Here is a 20,632-nt window from a genome sequence, read left to right as displayed (position 1 = left end):
TTTTTTTATTTTTTTTTTATTTTTTATTTATTTTTTTTTTTTTAATTTCTTTATTGATTAAGGTGTCACATATTTGTCCTCATCCCCCCATTCCCATCCCACACCCCTCCCCTTGGATGCCCCAACCCTCTGTTGAACTTAAGCATTGGTTAGGCTCATATGCATGCACACAAGACCTTTGGTTGATCTCTCCCCCCTCCCCCCACCCTCCCCTATCCTCCCTCTGAGGCCCGATAGTCCGATCGATGCCTCCTTGTTTCTGGTTCTGTTCTTGTTCATCAGTCTATGTTGTTCATCATTTCCCCTAGATGAGCGAAATCATGTGTCACTATAGATATACTTATAAGAATTGAATGTGCGACGAGCAATAATAGTTATGCTGACAGGCAAATGAATCAGTCTGTAGTGAGTTTCTTTCTGGACCAACAGTTCTTTTGAGACCCAATATCAATGTCCACCGGTTCCCTATGAGTACATGTCGGCACTGACCCCTCAGCTCTGGATGGTGGACAAATGGTGGTAATGCAGGTCCGACTCCCTCTGGTTTGGTCTCGGCTGGACCCAGGGGCACTGCTTCACCCGGATCCAGGGGCCCACGGCCTCACCTGGACCCGGGGCCAGGCTCACCCGGATCCAGGGGCCCGCGGCCTCGCCCGGTCCCGGGGCCCAGGGCTCACCCGGATCCAGGGGCCCGCGGCCTCGCCCGGACCCGGGGCCCAGGGCTCACCCGGCTCCAGGGGCCCGCGTCCTCGCCCGGACCCGGGGCCCAGGGCTCACCCGGCTCCAGGGGCCCGCGGCCTCGCCCGGACCCGGGGCCCAGGGCTCACCCGGCTCCAGGGGCCCGCGGCCTCGCCCGGACCCGGGGCCGAGGGCTCACCCGGCTCCAGGGGCCCGCGGCCTCGCCCGGACCCGGGGCCCAGGGCTCACCCGGCTCCAGGGGCCCGCGGCCTCGCCCGGACCCGGGGCCCAGGGCTCACCCGGCTCCAGGGGCCCGCGGCCTCGCCCGGACCCGGGGCCCAGGGCTCACCCGGCTCCAGGGGCCCGCGGCCTCGCCCGGACCCGGGGCCCAGGGCTCACCCGGCTCCAGGGGCCCGCGGCCTCGCCCGGACCCGGGGCCCAGGGCTCACCCGGCTCCAGGGGCCCGCGGCCTCGCCCGGACCCGGGGCCCAGGGCTCACCCGGCTCCAGGGGCCCGCGGCCTCGCCCGGACCCGGGGCCCAGGGCTCACCCGGCTCCAGGGGCCCGCGGCCTCGCCCGGACCCGGGGCCCAGGGCTCACCCGGCTCCAGGGGCCCGCGGCCTCGCCCGGACCCGGGGCCCAAGGCTCACCCGGCTCCAGGGGCGCGCGGCCTCGCCCGGACCCGAGGCCCAGGGCTCACCCGGCTCCAGGGGCGCACGGCCTCGCCCGGACCCAGGATTCAGCCTCACCCGGACCCAGGGGCGCACGGTCTCGCCCAGACCCAGGATTTAGCCTCACCCGGACCCAGGGGCGCATGGCCTCGCCCGGACCCAGGGGCCCGCGGCCTCGCCCGGTCCCGGGGCCCAGGGCTCACCCGGCTCCAGGGGCCCGCGGCCTCGCCCGGACCCGGGGCCCAGGGCTCACCCGGCTCCAGGGGCCCGCGGCCTCGCCCGGACCCGGGGCCCAGGGCTCACCCGGCTCCAGGGGCCCGCGGCCTCGCCCGGACCCGGGGCCCAGGGCTCACCCGGCTCCAGGGGCCCGCGGCCTCGCCCGGACCCGGGGTCAATGATTCTTATCATTGATGCTTCTCTCTCTCCCTTCCTCTCTGAAATCAATAAAAATATGTTTTAAAAAAAGAGTTACAGTGGAGGTGGACAATGGCAGCAGAATCTGGGAGAGTGTATCACTTATTGGACTTTTTCTCTGAAGTATTTTTGTTTGAAGAATAGCTTATGCGATCCTGTTTTGTTTGGGCAAATAAATACCTCAGTAAGATTGTAAGTCAAATGCTTTTAGCTTCCATCCCTTCCCTGAGACTCGCCCCGACTGCCACGGGCCAACATGCTCCATCTTTGCCTCTGATGACACCCCAGCGGGCGAAGCTGTTCTCCCTAACATGTTAATGACTGTGTCCTCACCAAGAGAAAATGCTGATTACAAGAAAACAAAACCCACTCCAACCAGATTAAGGAAAGACGGGCAGACTGTAAGCATGTGGAGGAAACGCAGACGTCCAGAGGCGGGGCACCGAGCTGCACGCTGTGGGCTGGACGTGAAACTGAAAGTGGTTTGGGAAGCTGGAACCAGAAGGCACTCCGCTTTTCTCTGTGCTTCCTTCTCTCCAGCCTCAATCTTCTCTCCCCTCTGCTCTCCCTCCGCTCCCTCCCTCTCCCTCCCCTCTCCCACATGGTCCTCACATGGTCTGGTTCTGTGATTGTCCATCATCTAACAAAAATCTGCACCTGATTCATCTTTGTCACTCGAACTCTCCTCCGTGGCAGGGCAGCGCCGGGCGCGGGCGGGCTGGAGGCAGCCGCTCCCAGTGTTTACAGCAGATGGTGCCCATTGTCCCCTTGTAATGGGGCCGGGTATCTGGATGTATGACAGAAAGTAATGTAACAATTATACACTTGTAATTTCATAAATGCTACTTGAGGTATGGGATGATTTGCTGCTTTTATTTATTTATTTGTGCTTTTTAAAACGTGGCTGCTGGGAAATTGGAGTCTATGCATGTGGCTCACACTGCATTTCTGTGGGAGCCTGTTGCTCTGCAGACGCGGTTAGCGCTGAATCGATCCTATCAGGTTTACAGGAAGCTGTTTCCTCCCCACGCCCTCAGCCTGGTGACGCCTGGGACCCACACCCCTGGTTAACGTGGAAGTCCATCTCTCATTAGCAAATGGCAGCAGGCATTGCCTTCGATATTCATCTAAAACATTCTCTCCGTCGTCTCCAGCTCTCAGACTCTCAAATCCTCTTGATGGTCTATTTGGAAGAATTCTCTGACTTTGACACTTGATACTCTTTCCTGAACATAATTTTAAATTTGTCCTTGAAATCCATAAACCTCCAGCCATAGGTATTTTTTTGCTGCCAATATACCAACACCCACCCATTCATCCTGACCCCTCAGGAATCATACCTGCTTGATTTTGCTACGAGGGAGGAGCAATAAAAAGATGCCATGTTATGGAATCAGTCAATCAATGAGCACACCAACATTGGTCTATGAGGCACAGAGAGCCTCCGAGTACCGGCCATTTCGATGGCTTTCTGGTGAATGCCACCGTGACTGTACTCCCTGGTGTCGAGCCCCAGGGCCTCACTGTTGTTTCGTTTGTGAATTGGTGCAGGTGCCGTCATGCGCCTCCTCATCCATCGGCTAATGAGAGGAAATGTACTCCTGAGCTTCAGGGAAGCATTCCCTCCACAGTGTCATTTTAGAGACGGTCGCCCCGAGCCTTCTTTCTGACCATTACTAGACAGGAGAGCCAGTAATGGAGGCCACTCAGTGGACTCAGCGTAATAAAGTCTGATTCTCAAGGAGTGGGATCAGTCTTGTCTTCTCGTGCCCACTTACCACTTCAGGAAAGTGAGTTACCCATCTTTGGACTCTCTGGCCTAGAGAAACGCCCAGTCTGATGATCTTACTTGTGATTATGGAAAGACAGACAAGGTGAGAGATGGACAGATAGATAGGTCCCATGGTCACCGGTAGGAGCTGAGTGGGAAGTGCAGGTGACAGAGTGGGGGCAGTGAAGACCCCGACCCAGGACTTAAGAGGGGTGTGTCCTGGGGCAACTTCAGCCCTGGTCTGGGCCCTGGCTTCCTCATTCATACAAAGGAAGGCCTTGGACGTGAGCATTCGATGCCTGGGGTTCTATGAGTGAATCTCTGCCCTTAAATTCTGGTGTAAGGAGCTTGAATCCGCTGTTACCAGACGTCACACTTTGCCTTTTTTTTTTCTTTGTTACAAAGCAGACATCCACCACACAATTTCTCATAAATTCGAATTTTGAAATGATCCGGACACGGACACTTCTGTCCCCCACCTCACGAGTGAAGGGGCGTCTGGCCATTACTCAGGGGTGCTAACCTGCACCGCCAGGTCCAGGCACAGCGGTAACCGTTCTGGTGGTGAGTGATGAGCACGCGGTGAAGAGGGCGTGGTGACACGGAGTTAGCGTTAGGTGGCGCTCAGGAGACAGTGCTCCAGGGCAGCAGGAGGAAAGCGGTGCGTGTCCGTCCACCTGGTGGTGCGTGTCCGTGCACCGGGGGGTGCGTGTCCGTCCACCTGGCGGTGCGTGTCCGTCCACTTGGGGGTGCGTGTCCGTCCACCTGGGGGTGCGTGTCCGTCCACCTGGGGGTGCGTGTCCGTGCACCTGGCGGTGCAAGTCCGTCCACCTGGCGGTGCGTGTCCGTCCACCTGGGGGTGCGTGTCCGTGCACCAGGGGGTGCGTGTCCGTGCACCTGGCGGTGCGTGTCCGTCCACCTGGCGGTGCGTGTCCGTCCACCTGGGGGTGCGTGTCCGTGCACCAGGGGGTGCGTGTTCGTCCACCTGGGGGTGCGTGTCCGTGCACCTGGCGGTGCGTGTCCGTGCACCAGGGGGTGCGTGTCCGTGCACCAGGGGGTGCGTGTCCGTGCACCAGGGGGTGCGTGTCCGTCCACCTGGGGGTGCGTGTCCGTCCACCTGGCGGTGCGTGTCCGTGCACCAGGGGGTGCGTGTCTGTGCACCAGGGGGTGCGTGTCCGTGCACCAGGCAGAGCAGCAGCCCTCCAGAGCTCCCGCTTGGGAAACTGAAACTGTCCCCTTGCACGAAACAGCTCCCCTCCCCCGGCCCGGCGGCCACCCTCTGCTTCCTGCTTCTGAGTTTAACCACTTAAGGTTCTCCCAGGCGGGTGCGTGTGTGACTGGCCTATTTCACGTGGCATAATGTCTTCAAGGTTCGTCCATGTCGTAGCCATAGCAGGAGCTCCTTTTGAAAGGCTGAATAATATTCCATTCCTTGGATTACAGACCACTTTGTTTATTCGCTCACCGGTCAGTAACATCTGGGTTAGCTGCTGGGAAGAGGCTGCAATAAACACGCATGTGCAGATATCTGAGATCTTGCTTTGAGTTCTTTTGGATAAGTAACCAGAAGTAGGATTGCCGGATCAGGTGGTAAGTTCTGTTTTTAATTTTTTTGAAGAGTCCCATACTGATTTCTGTAACAGCTGCACCATTTCACATCCCCACCACAGTGCATAGGACTCCAATTCCTGTGTTGTGGCCATTCTGCTGAGTGTGAGGTGATGATAGCTTGTGGTTTGATTTGCATTTCTCACCAGTTAGTGATAACGAACGTCTTTTTCACGTGTTTGTTGGCTATTTATATGTCTTCTTTAGATAAATGTTTATTCAAGTCTTTTACCCATTTTATAAATCAGGTTACTTGTTTTTGTTGAGTTGTAGAAATTCTTTATATATTGTGGATTTTAAACTCACCAGACAATGGTTTTCTCTCATTTGCACTCTGTTGACTAATATAGTTTTTGTATTTTTTAATATATTTTTGTTGATTTCAGAGAGGAAGGGAGAGGGGGAGACAGAGAGAGAAACTTTAATGATGAGAGAGAATCATTGATTAGCTGCCTCCTGCACGCCCCCTATTGGGGGTCAAGCCAACAACCCAAGCATGTGCCCTTGACTGGAATTGAAACCTGGGACCCTTCAGTCCAGAGGCCCACACTCTATCCACTGAGCCAAACCGGCTAGGGCTAATACATAGTTTTACATTTGATGTAGTTCCATTTGTCTATTTTTGCCCCCATAATCTGACTTTTAATGGTTATTTCATGTTGTTCTACTGACGTACACTATCCAGCCACCTGCACAGGATATATAGCCTTTAAAATTATTGTACGGCTCTCTTAACAAAATTATTTTTTAAAAATATTTTAGATGTTTTTATTGATTTCAGAGGAGCAGGAGAGAGAGATAGAAACATCAATGATGAGAGAGAAGCCTCCTGTACATCCATCGAGCCCGCAACTGGCCTGTGTCCTCCTGGCTCATGGGTCTGCGCTCAACCACTGAGCCATGCCATCTGGGCACAAAATTATTTCTTAAACTCGAAAACTTTCTTCTGTATTTGGAGGGTTGGGGAAGTCGGGGTTTGAAGTGCAGATGAAGGAGGGACATGGTGTCTTCAGAGATTGTCTGGGGTTGGGTGTTGCCCACAGATAACTACTCCCTCTGCTTGTGGTTGTTTAGCAGACATCCTTATTGGCTGCAGACATAAACGGGTTCTCTGTCTTGTCTGGGACACAGTCCTTTAGCGCTTTCTGGGTGCCGGCGAGAAGCGGCCCAGGGCGTCTGGGAGGCCCCGACCTGAGACCCACAAGGCCCGCCCCCAGCGCTGCTTCCTGGGCGCCCGGGTTGGCTCACCTGCGCGGTAACCCACCGGGAGTCCACAGTCCAGAACAAGCTACATGGGAAAGGGTTTGTCTCAGGGCAGACTGGTCGGTCGTTTGGTCGTGCTGCTGATTCGTTAGCAGAAATGGAGTCTGGTGACTGTTGGAAGTTCTGTGAGAGGGTGACCAGCTTCCTTCCTCTTTCCTTGGTTCATCTCCTGAACCCTGCTGGACTCAGGCCCAGTTCTGCATGGACTTTGAAGACCGAAATGCTTCAGAATGTACATTGCAGTCGCCTGCGGCTGCTTCACCCACGGCCAGTTTTAGTTTTGCTGCTGCTGGGTGAGTGAGGGCCACTCTGGGGTAGTGAGGGCCACTCTGGGGGAGTGAGGGCCACTCTGGGGTAGTGAGGGCCCCTCTGGGGTAGGTGGTTTCCACCAGGGACCTGCTGGTGAGGAGCAGGCTGGGCCCATGGAGCTGGGGACGGACCGACAGCAGAGAGAGAAGCCTGCCTCTTACCCACCGGCCGGTCCCTAAGCCACAGTTCAGAGGCCCTTCCACAGGCCTGCACCAGGCACTCACGTGGGCTTTGTAGGGGAGACAGAGATGAGACTAGGGCGTGAGCAGTGAGCATCTTCACATCAAGGGAAGCAGGCTCTTGTTGTGGGTCCTCCGGGAAGAGGCCGTGCGGGCTCCCCCTCCCCCGCCCCCACACACAACTGCATCTGCTCCCCGGGCTTCCCCTGCCCGCTGACCCGCTGACCCGCCCTCTTCTCTTTTCTCTTTCACAGCTTCTGCAGACCGGGGAGCTGGTGAGTCTGCTGGATGCCACCTGGTAGTTACGGTGCTATTGCCTGTCCCACCAAGAGCGGGGCGTGGGCAGTGCCCCGCTTTAGAGGGGCCTGGGGTTTGATTCTTGGTGAGACTCCTGCTGGGTCCACAAAGACAAAGGGATGCGGCTGCCGGAAGCACATGGGGCTGTGGTTGGGTCTACAGTGGACTCTGGCCCGAGGGCCCTGGAGCTCCAAGGGCACTCACCCGCCCTGTCTGCTCTCCGCCCAGGTCTCCCGAAGGCCGTGGTGAGCCTCCAGCCCCCCTGGCTCCAGGTGTTCCCTGAGGACAACGTGACCCTGAGCTGCCAGGGGGCCCGCAGCCCGGGGGACAGCTCCACCCGGTGGTTCCACAATGGGACCGCCATCCCCACCCAGGCCCAGCCCAGCTACAGCTTCAAGGCCAGCAGCAGCCACAGCGGGGACTACAGGTGCCAGACGGGCCAGACCGGCCTCAGCGACCCTGTGCACCTGGACGTGACTTCCGGTCAGTGGAGGAGCGGGGAGCCTGGGAGGCGGGCCTGGGAGCGGCCGGCCGGCAGAGGGTTTGGGAAAGGGGTGGCCGAGCTGTTGGAAGTGGTTTCTGCCCAGTCATTTCCCCCCGCACCCCGCCTCTCTGCTTCTGTGTGGGTGCCCCTCGCACCCCGCCTCTCTGCTTCTGTGTGGGTGCCTCGGAATGTGTGAGGGTGCTTGGCCTCAGTCCTGATTGAGCAAGAAGGTGACAAGGCCACAAACAGGCCACCGGGGGTGAGAGAAGCAGAAGGAAATGTGTGTTCCAGACAGCCTTCCTGCCCTCATGGCAGAGTGGTCAGCACGGTGGCTGGAGACCCACAGGAGGCAGAGGCCGCGGGTGGGCATGCCGGGCATGGGTGAGGAGGGTGAGGATCAACAGAGGAGGAACTCACGAGGCCAAAGTGGTGAGGGATTATGAATTTATTAGGTCATCTGGGCACCGGATGGGCTGAGTCCCCAAATGGCGCCAGCCCCCAAAGACGGGGAGTCAGGTTGTTAAGGACTCTGGGCGGGCTTTCTCTGGGCAGAGAACTCTCTGTGCAGGTGTGGGTTCCGGGAAAGTCCGGAGGGGAGAGAGAATGGTCTCAGCCAGTGGAATGTGGTCTAAACAAGTGGCCTGTCCACTGTGAAGTGGCCTGAAGGTCAGCTCCCAGGGGAGGGGGTACCGATTCAATTTTTTGTCAGACCTAAGTAGGAGGCCTTTCTGCCCAGAGGAGGAGGGCAGGGGGCCATGGGATCTGGAAGATGAGGGCAGAAGTGGGGGGAGGCTTGGAGTTTGGTGCAATGACATCATCTTTTATTCCTGAAGGAGATGAGGTCATTAGATGCTTTAAATGGATCTGCCTAGGGTTACATATATGTCTGAGTGTTCAGTCTAATAGATTCTGTGGAGAAGTCCTCCTACACACGAACCACGCCCACCCAGTGTGTGAAATGGGAGCACATTTATACTGTAGTTGACTTTGATTTGGGGCGTCTGCCCTGCAGATGGCTGCACGGAGGCAGGCAGTGCCAAGTCCTGTGAGGGGGCTGGGGGCCGTCTTTTAGATCCTGCTCCCGAGAGCCCCGTTTCCGCTGGAGCCCCAGTGAACGGGCAGTCAGGATTGACCAGGGATCCAGAGCAGCGCTCCCGGCCTGGGCGACTTTGGCCTGGGAATTATTTTGAGCTGAAGGTGATGGAGACCCAGCAGGTTCCTGAGGAACCCTCACTGCTCCCTGAAAGGAATGCAGTCACCACCAGCAAGAACTGCTTATGGCCTATGTAGAGGGCGGGGCAAACCACTAACTACTGCGCAGCGCCTCTTCGTATGTCCTGCCCTGACCTTCCTCCTCTCCGAAGCCCCAGTGCCTTACCTCACCCTTAGCTCAGGTCATACATCCCTCATCATCCTTCCTGTCTCTCATGTCTGCGTTCCTGTACATACTAGTATGTATGCACTTAAGCGTGCTCATTGTTCCTGGTTACTCTGTCTCAGGCCTATTTAATTATTAACCAAACAAGAACCTACAAGGTTCTCTTCCTCCCCCAACTCGGCTTCAAAACCTGCCAGCAGCAGCCGCAGCTCCGTCTGCTCTCTGGCCCACGGCCGCCCCAACAGCTGGTTGTGCTTCTGACTTTTCCTACAAAATGTAAAACTTGAGATTTTAAAACCTTTGCTCTGAAGGATTGTGGGAACCCCTTTCACGTCCCGTGTGGTTCAGGGTTCGGGTTCTGGAGAAGGGCCGCACACAAATGAAAGAGACGAGAAGAAATTTAATTTGGCAATAAGGGGGGCCAGGCGGGAGCCCACCTCTAGTGGGAGGACTGCCGCTAGGCTCTGGCCTTGCTAAGCCTTTTATTGAGACTATGGGATGCACCCATCACCCTTAAGCAGGTTTGGGATACACCCATAGCCCTTAGGCAGGTTTGGGATACAGCCATAGCCCTTAGGCAGGTAATAAGCGGATTATCATATCAGTAAGGATTTACATGATTACAAGATGGGGAGGTTGCCTCAGTTACCATTGTCTCAATTAGATAGGGAGTGGCTCTGACCTTTCAGAGTTTCAAGGTTGACCAGCCTTTTACATCTTTTCTATTAGTGAGACAATGGTCGGTTTCCAGCATCTCCCCTGTTTCTTTCTTTTAAAAAATCTTGCATCTGTAGACCAGAAATAAACATATAAGAACAAAAAATGTTTGAGTCCCAGTTTCAATGTCCAACAGTTCTGAGTCCAGTTTCAATGCCAAACAGTTCCTTATGTGTAAATGTCAGTAATGATATTTCAGTTATGGATGGTGGACAAATGGTGGTAATACAGGTTCGACCCTCTCTGGTTTGGTCCTGGGCAACCTGCAGTGATGCACAGCTGCTGACTGCTAGCATGGCAAGGTGTCGTCAGCATCTTCCATCTCTGGACTATTTCTCCTCTTGTCTTCATGGCTGGAGCATTTCTGTCAATTCCTCTCTGTTGCAGGAATCCACATGGTCTTGGAGTTTTTTCTGAAAATACACAAACATATTCTCGACCAAAGGTTAATAAAGGAATCTTTTTCTTCAAATTTGACTTGGAATCCTTTCCGTCCTTGCCCAAATGAATTTTCCTTGACCTATTTTGACACCATGTGTGTTTTTCATGGGTGTCTTGCTGTTAGCATTACAAATGAAAATTAGTTTTCAAAGTAAAAATTTTCTAAATGTAATTGACTTTCAGGATATTTTTCTTACATAACATTACTCCACTATCCCCCCCTTTTTTGATTTAATTATTAGGAGGCTTTTGGAAGATTTTTATAATGCAGTCTTGATAACTTTAAATTTTAATATTTTGCACAGAAATATGACTGCTTTAGGTTCATTGCTTGTTAAGCAATTTTACCATGAGATGAACTACCAATAGAAATTTTAGTTAATACTTTAGGAACAACTTTTTGTCCAGTACAATTAAATTTTCTTGCATATTCACTTATTTCAATTAGCTAATTAATCTGAAAAGTACTATCTTACTGTCAAATGTTAATACTCTAACAACAATCTTAGTTTACCCTGTAAATATTAGTGGAAAGGACTTTTTTGCATTCTTGAGTAGGCTCTGAGTATTCTTGATGCTAGGCTGGATTTAGATATAGGGCAGCTGCTGTCGGTCAAGTCTCTGTCTGTTGCCTAGGTCCCAATCTGAGCTGGGCGTGGGAAGCGAAGCAGCCATGGGGCAGGAGACCTCCCTCAGAAGGGGCTAGGATTCAGGCCCCTGCAAGGTTGGAGGGGGGGTGAGGATCTGTGCTTCACCTCTGTTGACCCCCAAGTTCTCTCCTGATGGCCCCTCTGCGACTATGCCTGTCTTAGGTTGTTCCTTCCTTGAGGAATCTTACCCGTCTCTGGCTAACCAGCCATCCTCCGGGGCCAAACAGGGTAATGTGAGGTTCATTTCTGTCTCCTTGGTAGTCTATGCCCTCGTGGCCTCTATGCCCAGCACCTGCCTTGGGATCCCACCTCGGCCGCTGGTGGGGCCCCAGCACTGATCACATGTCTTGGGGTACCCAGGTTTCTTCTCCAGGGAGGGCCCAGCTCACACCATTGGGCGAGAGACAGATTAATGGTACCAGCCACCACGAGGTTTCAACCTCAGCATGAACAGAAAACTCAGGCAACAGCTGTGGGCAATTGGATTGTAAGAAAAGGGATCCTCTTGGCAAAAAAGGACAAGAGGGGCCAATATAGAATGCTCAAGTGCCTTCCCAAGGGGCCTTCCACACAGTGGAAGGGATTAAATCCTTTCATGTCCTTTTTATATTGCTGCCAATCATTCAAAGAATTAATTTTGTAAGTTTGTTTGGAATAATTGTACAATATGCTGTTATAAAATATCAAAAATTATAATGACATTGTAGAATATCATGTAAGGATATTCTTTGCTCTAAGCCATGATAATTCAATTTACAAGATCTAGTTACTTTTTTAATCCTTTCCCAGAAGCAAGTAGTGATAATCCCCTACTTCGTTGGTATCCACCCAAGCCAGAAGCCTCTTTTTAATTTTACACACAAATGAGCAGTGATTTGATTTTATGTTATACAAAAGGAAAACTGGGTGGCACCACCTGTGTAATTATACTTCCTTGTCCCACCCATGTTCCTCCTGGATGAACCAAGGTATTTGGAATTATTGATTACTACATTAGGCGGGGATTAGCCCACATAAGAGTTTTTACCCATAAAGAGTCAGGAATATAAGTCAAAAATACTTCCCCATTTTGTCCCATTTTCCCCAGGTAATATTACCGTATACAAGCATACCCTCTGCCAAAGGTTAATAGTGGATTAGGCCCCTTCCATAAACCAGATTCAGGGTCCTTCCATTTAACTAGACCATTTTCTTTTGTTTTGTTCTGCCACCAATGCAGCTCCATAGGTGTCTTTCCATCAGCATCACAAGTGAAAAATTTTAAAGTAATTAAGGCTTGGTGCAGCCTACCGGCAGGTGATTTCTCCATCATCCCCCCTTTTTGTTTTTTAAGTTGGGATTTTAGCCGCTGATGATGTCATTCAATAATGGCCTGTCCTTGGGAATTATATGGTATTCCTGTAAGGTGCTGAATTTTCCACCTTTTACAAAATTCCTGGAATTGACAGCTTATGTAAGCAGGCCCATTATCAGTTTTAATAATTTTTTTTTTTGGAACTCCCATGATGGCAAAAGCAGCTAGGCAATGATTAATAACCTGTTTTGCCGTTTCTCCTGTAGATGCAGTAGCCCATAGGACTTTTGAAAAAGGTATCTACAGAGACATGTAATGCCCCAAGACGTCCAAAGGAAGTATAATGCGTTACATCCATTTGCCAGATATGGTCTCTTTAGCAAACCTCTAGGGTTGACTCCTGTGTTAGGCCCTTGAGGTAGATGTAACATGCAAGTGGGACATTCCTTAATAATCTGTTTTGCCTGTTGTCGAGTGATTGAGAATTGTTTAAAGTTTTAAGACAATCTTTTCTTATCCCCATATTCTGAGGCCTAATGCTTTGGTTTTCAATTATGGTTCCTAGATATTGGAAAGGCGTTTCTTTCTGTACTTTTTCTGGAGCAATTCTTAAGCCCCATTTAGGGAGCTCCTCTTTTAATTGGGAAAACATGGCCAAAGTCTGCTCTTCCCGGGGGCTTGCTAAGAGCAAGTCATCCATGTAATGAATAATGTAACATTGGGAGTATTTGTCTCTTAAAGGCTGAACAGCTTGAGCCACATGTTTTTGACACAAAGTAGGGCTATTGGCCATTCCTTGAGGTAAAACCTTCCATTGATATCTTTTCCAAGGGAATGGTGAAAAAACAATCTTTAAGAACAATCGCCATTTTCCTGTCGCCTTTTTAGGGATTGTAAATATAGGCATATTTCAAGGACTATTGGAAGGCTCTATGTGACCAGCTTCTATTTGTTCTTGTATTAATTCATGAATATGACTTAATTTCTCCTTGGTTAATGGCCACTGATCCACCCATACAGGTCTATCATCTTTCCATTGTATAGGATCAGCATGAGGGTGAGGAGACTGAGCAGTGACCGCTCCTAAAAAGGTTGATATCCTGTCTGAGTTATTAACTGCTTTCCTTTGCCGGTAACAATACATGCTTGTAATCCTTCTAAAATATCCCGGCCCCATAAGTTGATTGTAATTCCAGAGATGATGTAGGGCTGAAACCATCCTGTCTGTCCTTCCTCATCTTGCCACCTTAACACTGCAGCACTACGTTGTGTATCATCAGGTACTCCTACCCCCTTAACTGAGCCCATAGCTTCTGCCGTGGACCAACTTGGAGGCCAGAATTCTTTGCTGATAACACTAACATCCGCTCCAGTGTCCACTAGACCCCAAAATTGTTTTCCCTCTATTCTTAAATTCATCATAGGACGGGTTTTGCTAATTTCATGTATCCAATAGATGTCCGAGCTTCCAAATCCTTGCATTCCTCTTTTCTTATTTGTAGCCTCACCATGCTGAACATAAGGTAGAAGTAGTATCCGAGCAATTCTTTGTCCTGGAGCAATTTGCATAACATGATTACACTCTAGTATAACTTTAATCTCTCCTTCAGAATCTGAATCAATGACTCCAGGCAGGACAGTTAGTCCTTTTAGAGTGTTTCCACTCCTCCCTAAGATTAATCCTAAAGGTCCCCAAATTCCTGTAGGAATAGTTTGCTGAGCAATATCGGGGGTCAAAGTGACCTCAATAGTGCTGTTAAGATCCAGGCTTGTGCTTCCTGGAGTTGCTTGGATGAGGGATTCCACTGTGGGCCTTGCAGGGCAGATTTCCCCTATTGATGACGGGGCCGGGGGGAGCCCCTTTGGCCATTTCCCGGCGATTGACCATGCCCTCTATCTTGATCTAGAGGCTGCCCGTTTCTATGAAATTTCGATTTACAAAAACTGGCCCAGTGGTTCCCTTTCTGACATCTAGGACACCGAGAGATGCTTAAATCTGGAGGCGGGGTATTCACGCCTCTTCCTAGAGCACTACCTTGTGTCCTTCTCGGTTGCCTACAGTCCTTTTGGAAATGTCCTGTTTTTCCACACTTATTATAACACCTCTTATTTCTACCTGTTACTGCAGCAGCAAGTAAATTTGTTTGAAAAGTGCCTGATCCCACATTTTGACATGCTTGAATCATCTCTGTAATGGTACTATTTCTTCTCAGAGGCGTCAGGCATTTTTTACAATCAGCTTTGGTTATCAATTATAATCCATACGATATTTGAAGGAAACCTCTCTTTATTTTCTTCTAAAATAATTTTTCAGGCTACAGAGAGTTTCATTTAAAAATCTTTGTCACATGAAACAATTTCTCTTAAAGTTATGGTGACCACTAGTATGGAATAGATTTAATATTTTAATAACAATCCTCAGTTTATCCTGTAAATACCAGTGAAAGAGATTTCAAAATTTTCAAATTTCTCCTTTTTATTAAGCTAGAATTTTATTTTTTTTAAGAGTATCCCCTTAGGTTTATTTTGCATCCACAGAGGGATCATGGGAGGCCTCCAGTAACTTTCTTAGAATACTTAATCAAATTGCTTACCAAGGCATTGGATTATTCCAAAGGAAAGGGTTGGCCTTTGTTATTTCAAGATGGCGGCCCCCAGGGGACCGGCAAGCCATGTGTTGATAAGGCTTTCCATGCAATTTCAAGTATAAGAGAGAATAAATTTCCTGTGTTACTCCAGGCCCTTGGAGCTTTCCAAGAATCATCTCTGTTAAAGCCTTGAAATTTTAACATGGGAAAACACCATCAAACAAATATCTATATATGATTTAAATATTATAATACTTTTTATAATTAAATTAAGATATCAATTAGATTTTAAACTAGTTTTTGCATAGAAAAATTTTGGTTGGAATCACAGAATTAATCCTCTTTTAATTAGACTAATAATAAGCAACGTATTTTGAATTCCTAATTTTTAGAGAAAACACATTTTATTTTCTCAAAAATAAATTCTTATACTTTAGACATTTAATTACCACAACTATATAATTTCTCCTAATTTAATTTGTACTTTGAACTTTTAAAGCTGGCAAGTCAAATATATTTAGCGTTTCCTAGATTAATAACACTTTATATTTTTAAGAAAAATACAAGACATAATCAATTACACATGTCTCCCTTCCCCCACATCCTGCTTACTTCAGGGGAAGTTTCAACAACCGATCTGGCCGAATTTCTTTTCATGCTTAAAAGATAGACAGATCTTAAATTTTTTCTTTCTTTTTCACTTTCTGAAGTAATAACTAGCACCCAATTTGGCCAAGATTTGCATTTCCCTGCGAGTTCTTTTATAATTTTTAAATGAAACTTTAAGTAATCTCATTTCTGGAGACCAGATAGCCTTTCCCTCTCCTGCCACCTTTGAATTTCTCCATACCAGAGGCGGTTTCAGCAGTGGAGTTTCATTTCTTATTACAAATTTTAAATTCCAAATACAAACTAATTTCTTAATTTGAACAAGAAACCACATTCTTTAAGTATGCAAACCAAAAGTCTATAATAAAGTTTACTTTATATTTATAACCTAATTCTTCCCCATTAGCCTGGCTAAAAAAGTTGTTCCCACCCTACTTACAGAGCGACTCTGCAGCTGGCTGTGGGCTTTTGTGTGCGGTGAACCTCACTCACCTTTTTTCGGTGAATTTTCCACACCTTTCCTCGGTGTACTTTTTCCTTCCTTCGCTCTTAGGTGAAAAATACCTTCTCCTCCAGATGTCCCACAGTCAGGCACCAGATGTGGGAACCCTTTCACATCCTGCGTGGTTCAGGGTTCCGGTTCAGGGTTCGGGTTCTGGAGAAGGGCCGCACACAAATGAAAGAGACTAGAAGAAATTTAATTTGGCGATATGGGTGGCCAGGCGGGAGCCCACCTCTAGTGGGAGGACTGCCGCTAGGCTCTGGCCTTGCTATGCCTTTTATTGAGACTACTAGTAGCCTGTTTGCACGAAGATTCGTGCAATAGACCTTCATTCACCTGGCTGCCTGCACCAGTTTTCTGCCGGCACCGGGGACCCAGGCCTTGACTGTGGCCACCGCCTTCTGCCTTTTTCAGGGTCGGGGCTTGGCCCCGGGCGGTGGCCTTGGGCTCCGCGGCACCCAACATTCCTGCTAAGGATCGCAGGAGCCGACCCCCAGTGGTTTCCTGCGATCCATGCAGGCTCCCCGCTGGTGCCCAAGGCCCGGAAAGCCTCCGCCCCGAGGCTTTCCCGGCCTTGGGCTCCGCCACACCCCAACGTCCCTGCAACGGTTTCCTGGTGGGCGTGGTTGGTGGCCGTGGCTTGGTTGGTGGGCGTGGCTTGGGCGTAGCAAAGGTGCGGTCAATTTGCATATTTGTCTATTATAAGGTAAGATGGGACACACCCATAGCCCTTAGGCAGGTTTGGGGCACACCCATAGCCCTTAGGCAGGTTTGGGATACACCCATAGCCCTTAGGCAGGTTTGGGATACACCCATAGCCCTTAGGCAGGTTTGGGATACACCCATAGCCCTTAGGCAGGTTTGGGATACACCCATTACCCTTAGGCAGGTAATAAGTGGACTATCATATCAGTAAGGATTTACAGGATTACAAGATGGGGAAGTTGCCTCAGTTACCATTTGTCTCAATTAGATAGGAAGTGGCTCTGACCTTTCAGAGCTTCAAGGTTGACCAGCCTTTTATTTATTTATTTTTAAATATATTTTATTGATTTTCTACAGAGAGGAAGGGAGAGGGATAGAAAGCCAGAAACATCGATGAGAGAGAAACATCGACCAGCCACCTCCCGCACACCCCCCACCAGGGACGCGCCCGCAACCAAGGCACAAGCCCTTGACTGGAACCGAACCCGGGACCCCTCAGTCCACAGACTGACGCTCCATCCACCGAGCCAAACCGGTTTCGGCTTGACCAGCCTTTTACATCTTTTCTATTAGTGAGACAATGGTCGGTTTCCCGCAAAGGATAGTTAGAGGGAAGCCACCTGGTCCCACCCCTTCACTGTGCAAAGAAGCGCAGCCATGGACCTCAGAGCCCAGGAGCTCCTGGGAAAAGCCAGGATCAGAATCCTGACCCCAGATTTGTCTCCTGCTGTCTCATCAACTCCCCCTAGTCCTGCATAGTCAGCATGTGGTTGTCTGAAATAAGCGATCATTTAACTGAGGCACCATGAACTCTGGCATGCACTTTTATAGTAACTAGAGCGATGGGGCTTTTCTAATGTCTTTGGAACATTCTTTACAGATTGTCCTCCACAGCACTGGCTTCCGGTCTCTGCTTCCTCTGTCAGTGAGGGGGCGGGGAGGGCGGCGGTCCGGAGCGATGTTCGCAGGCAGGGTGGGAAAACGAGTTCACATGTAGAGCCTGTGTTACTGCTGCTCTTGTTCAGTCACCATTGAACCTGAACTCAAGCGCAGACCTGCCACTGCCTTTGCGGATGGAAGGTGGGTGAGGCCTCACCAGACCCCACTGGTCACTCCTCACTTCCCAAGCGTGTTCAGAAGTGTCCTTCCATTGGGAGCCCCAGACCACAATGCTGTGCCCACAGACAGCAGGTCCAGGTCCTGCTGTCACCTCGGGTGCTGGGGGCACTGCCCCCTCCCTCCGGGGAAGCTTCTGACTCCTGGCACCGCCTGAGGGGGTTCCTACTCTTTATATTTGAGAATCCCCAAGCCTTCCTTCCTCAGGCCCTCGGACTCACAGGTAAGGGGACAGCACACCTGCCAGAGGCACCTCCGTTGCTGGGCCACATCCTCCTGGGGGTGAGGCAGCCCCCACATGAGCTGCAGCCTCAGACCCTTTCCTCCCCTCTGTGTCTTCCAGCCTGGCTGCTGCTCCAGACACCCCGCCTCCTGGTCCCGCAGGGGGACCCCATCGTGCTGCGGTGCCACAGCTGGAGGAACTGGCGCCTGTACAAGATCACATTCTTCCAGGACGGGAAGTCCAAGTGGTTTTCATATACGAATTCCAGCTTCTCCATCCCACGTGCAAACGCCAGCCACAGTGGCGCGTACCACTGCTCAGGGTTCCTGGGGCAGACGCTGCACGCCTCGCAGCCCGTGAGCATCACGGTCCCAGGTGGGAGCTGCAGGCCTTGGAAGGATGGGGAGGGCAGGGTCCCCTCAGCACCGGCGCTCCCCTGGGTGGGCATCAACGGGCCCTCCCGTCCTCGCTGCACCTGATGGCTGGGTGGGCATGAAGCGCTGGTCCAGCTCCCTCCTCAGGGACTAAAGAAACGGTGCCACTCACTGGGAGTTTTAGCTCTCAGGGGATAAGAGCCACCTTCTCACCCTCTCACCACCTAGCAGACACGCCGCCTCCCTCTTCCCACCTCCTCCCACATGGTCACATGGCCCTGAGGCTGGCTGTGTCTCCCTAAGACCCTCTCCACCGCGGCGCCAAACTCGGCTGCGGGCAGCCAGCGGCATGGCAGTCTCTGATGCACAAAGCACCAGGCCGCCTTCTGACCTCGGGAATTGTGCGCCGTGACCTCGGAGTTGTCCTGTCAGGGACATTCCCGGCCATTTCGGCCGGATGAGTGCGAGGCAGTGACGCCGCCCCGGACGTGCTGAGGGGTGTGCGGGCTCCCTAGCTCACTTCTCCCCACGCCGGTGCCCAGGCACGTTTTATATTCATGGCGCACATTTATGTCTCGAGAAGCCTTGTTGTAAAGAAAACTTTTAAACTAAATTTCATGAGGCATTTCCAAAACCTACATGACCACAGAAACCTTTTCCTCTATGACTTTGTGGGGGAGGAAAAATGTTCTCTACCCTTTAAGCTTCTCTCATCTGGTCTAATAATTAAAATGACATAGATTAACAAGAAAATGAGCAAATTTAATTACACATGTACGTATGGGGACCCATAGACATGGGAGATCAGAGACAAAGGGATAATGAGGGACAAGACATTCTGAGCTAAGGATGAGATGAGGCTGGGGGGGGAGGGCTTGGCATGGAGGAAGAGCAGATGTTCAGTACTGAACTAGTTTTCTCTGCCCTCTACACAGGCCATCAAAAGTTATTTCTGGCCCTAGCTGGTTTGGCTCAGTAGATAGAGCTTCGGCCTGCAGACCCTTTGGTCCCGGGTTCAATTCTGGTCAAGAGCATGTACCTTGGTTGCAGGCTCCTCCCCGGCCCGGGCCCTGGTCGAGGCTCATGCAGGAGGCAACCCATCCAAGTTCCTCTCACATCGATGTTTCTCTCTGTCTCTCCCTCTCTCTTCCACTTTCTCTAAAATCCATGGGAAACGTTTCTCATGAGCCCACAGGGTCTCGATGCCTTCAGCTCAAATCATCCACATGCCAAAGTGGCACCGCGTGGGGGGCCCGCCAGCTTCGTCAGGTCCCTCCAAGCAGCGCAGCGCACCCGGGCAGGCTGAGCTGGGGAGGGGAGACTGGCCCCGGCCTGGAGGCCTCCACAGCGGGAGGAGGCCTGGGGACCTGGCTGTGGGTTCTGAAGGGGCCTTGAACAACTGCTGTTTCTCCACCCCGCAGCCACTGCACCCGTCCTGCCTCCGTGGCCCCAAATCGCGTTCTGCCTGGTGATGGGGCTCCTGTTTGCGGTGGACACGGGGCTGTACTTCTTGGTGCAGAGAGAACTCCGGAGCCCAGCGCGGGGCGGGCGGGACGACACAGTCACATGGACCAAGAGCCCCGAGGACAAGTAACCGCTCATCTCCCCGGAGGAGCTGCAGGCTGCAGGCCCGCCCTCTGCCCTCCCCGCCTCCTGCTGGGCGAACGGGGGGGGGGGGGGGGGCGGCCAGGAAGGGCCCAGCCACCCCCAGGCTCGCCCTCACGACTTCCTGCTGGTCCAGAGGACTGACCCGTGTCTCCACAGGGCCTCACAGAGGCTCCTCACACACACACACACACACACACACACACACACACACACACACGCTCCCTAAGTCCTGCTTCCACTTTCACATGAGCCCAGCACCTGACCACGGCTCCGTCCTCCAGGCCTGCTGGCCCCGCACTCCCGCACCCTCCCGCACGCCTGTCCCCGGAGCCATCTTTAAACGTGCTGACCGGCCGTCTTCACTCCAAGCCTCGCCATAGCATCCCCTTGCGCTTAGAGTAAAAGCTGAGGCTTCGCAGTGCTCTCAGGCCTCTGCCTCCACCGCACTGCTCCTGTTCCTTCCGTCCTTCCACACACTGGCCATACTTCTGCCCACGGTTCATGTTATTCCCTGTTTCTGGAATGTTCTTTCTTACAGATGTGTCATCATACTTCATCATGGTCTTTACCCAAATGTCACCTGATCAGTAAGGTCTCTTTGATCATTCAATATAATTCCAGTCCCCCACCATCTCCTGACCCCCGTCTGCTGTGCTTTTCCTCATTGTGCTTATTGCCAGCCTCCCGCCCTCGGAATGGAGCCCCAGGAGAGCAGGGCCTTTGTTCACTGCTGTACACCCACGGCCCAGCACAG

General features: G+C 51.7%; 1 protein-coding gene across 1 annotated transcript; it reads left to right on the top strand.

Moving 5' to 3' along the window:
• Window positions 1-6,598: 6,598 nt before the first annotated feature.
• On the top strand, window positions 6,599-20,631 carry LOC307092979 (low affinity immunoglobulin gamma Fc region receptor III-like). Its single transcript, XM_079760590.1, has 5 exons — window positions 6,599-6,697; window positions 7,147-7,167; window positions 7,418-7,672; window positions 18,017-18,271; window positions 19,692-20,631. Exons 1-5 carry the CDS (start codon window positions 6,625-6,627, stop codon window positions 19,862-19,864), a joined length of 777 nt encoding a protein of 258 aa, XP_079616716.1. The 5' UTR covers window positions 6,599-6,624; the 3' UTR covers window positions 19,865-20,631.
• Window position 20,632: the final 1 nt, after the last annotated feature.

This window comes from Cnephaeus nilssonii (assembly GCF_951640355.1).
Source record: "Cnephaeus nilssonii genome assembly, chromosome: 21".
In the NCBI taxonomy this organism is placed as follows: Eukaryota; Metazoa; Chordata; class Mammalia; order Chiroptera; family Vespertilionidae; genus Cnephaeus; species Cnephaeus nilssonii.
Note: the sequence above shows the minus strand (reverse complement) of the source record. Positions and strands in the feature narration are given on the sequence as shown.

Coding starts and splice junctions, on each gene's coding strand:
- LOC307092979 (XM_079760590.1), top strand. CDS start 6,625: ATGCTTCAGAATGTACATTGCAGTCGCCTGCGGCTGCTTCACCCACGG. Junction 7,168..7,417: donor TTCTGCAGACCGGGGAGCTG/GTGAGTCTGCTG, acceptor CTCTCCGCCCAG/GTCTCCCGAAGGCCGTGGTG. Junction 18,272..19,691: donor CGTGAGCATCACGGTCCCAG/GTGGGAGCTGCA, acceptor TCCACCCCGCAG/CCACTGCACCCGTCCTGCCT.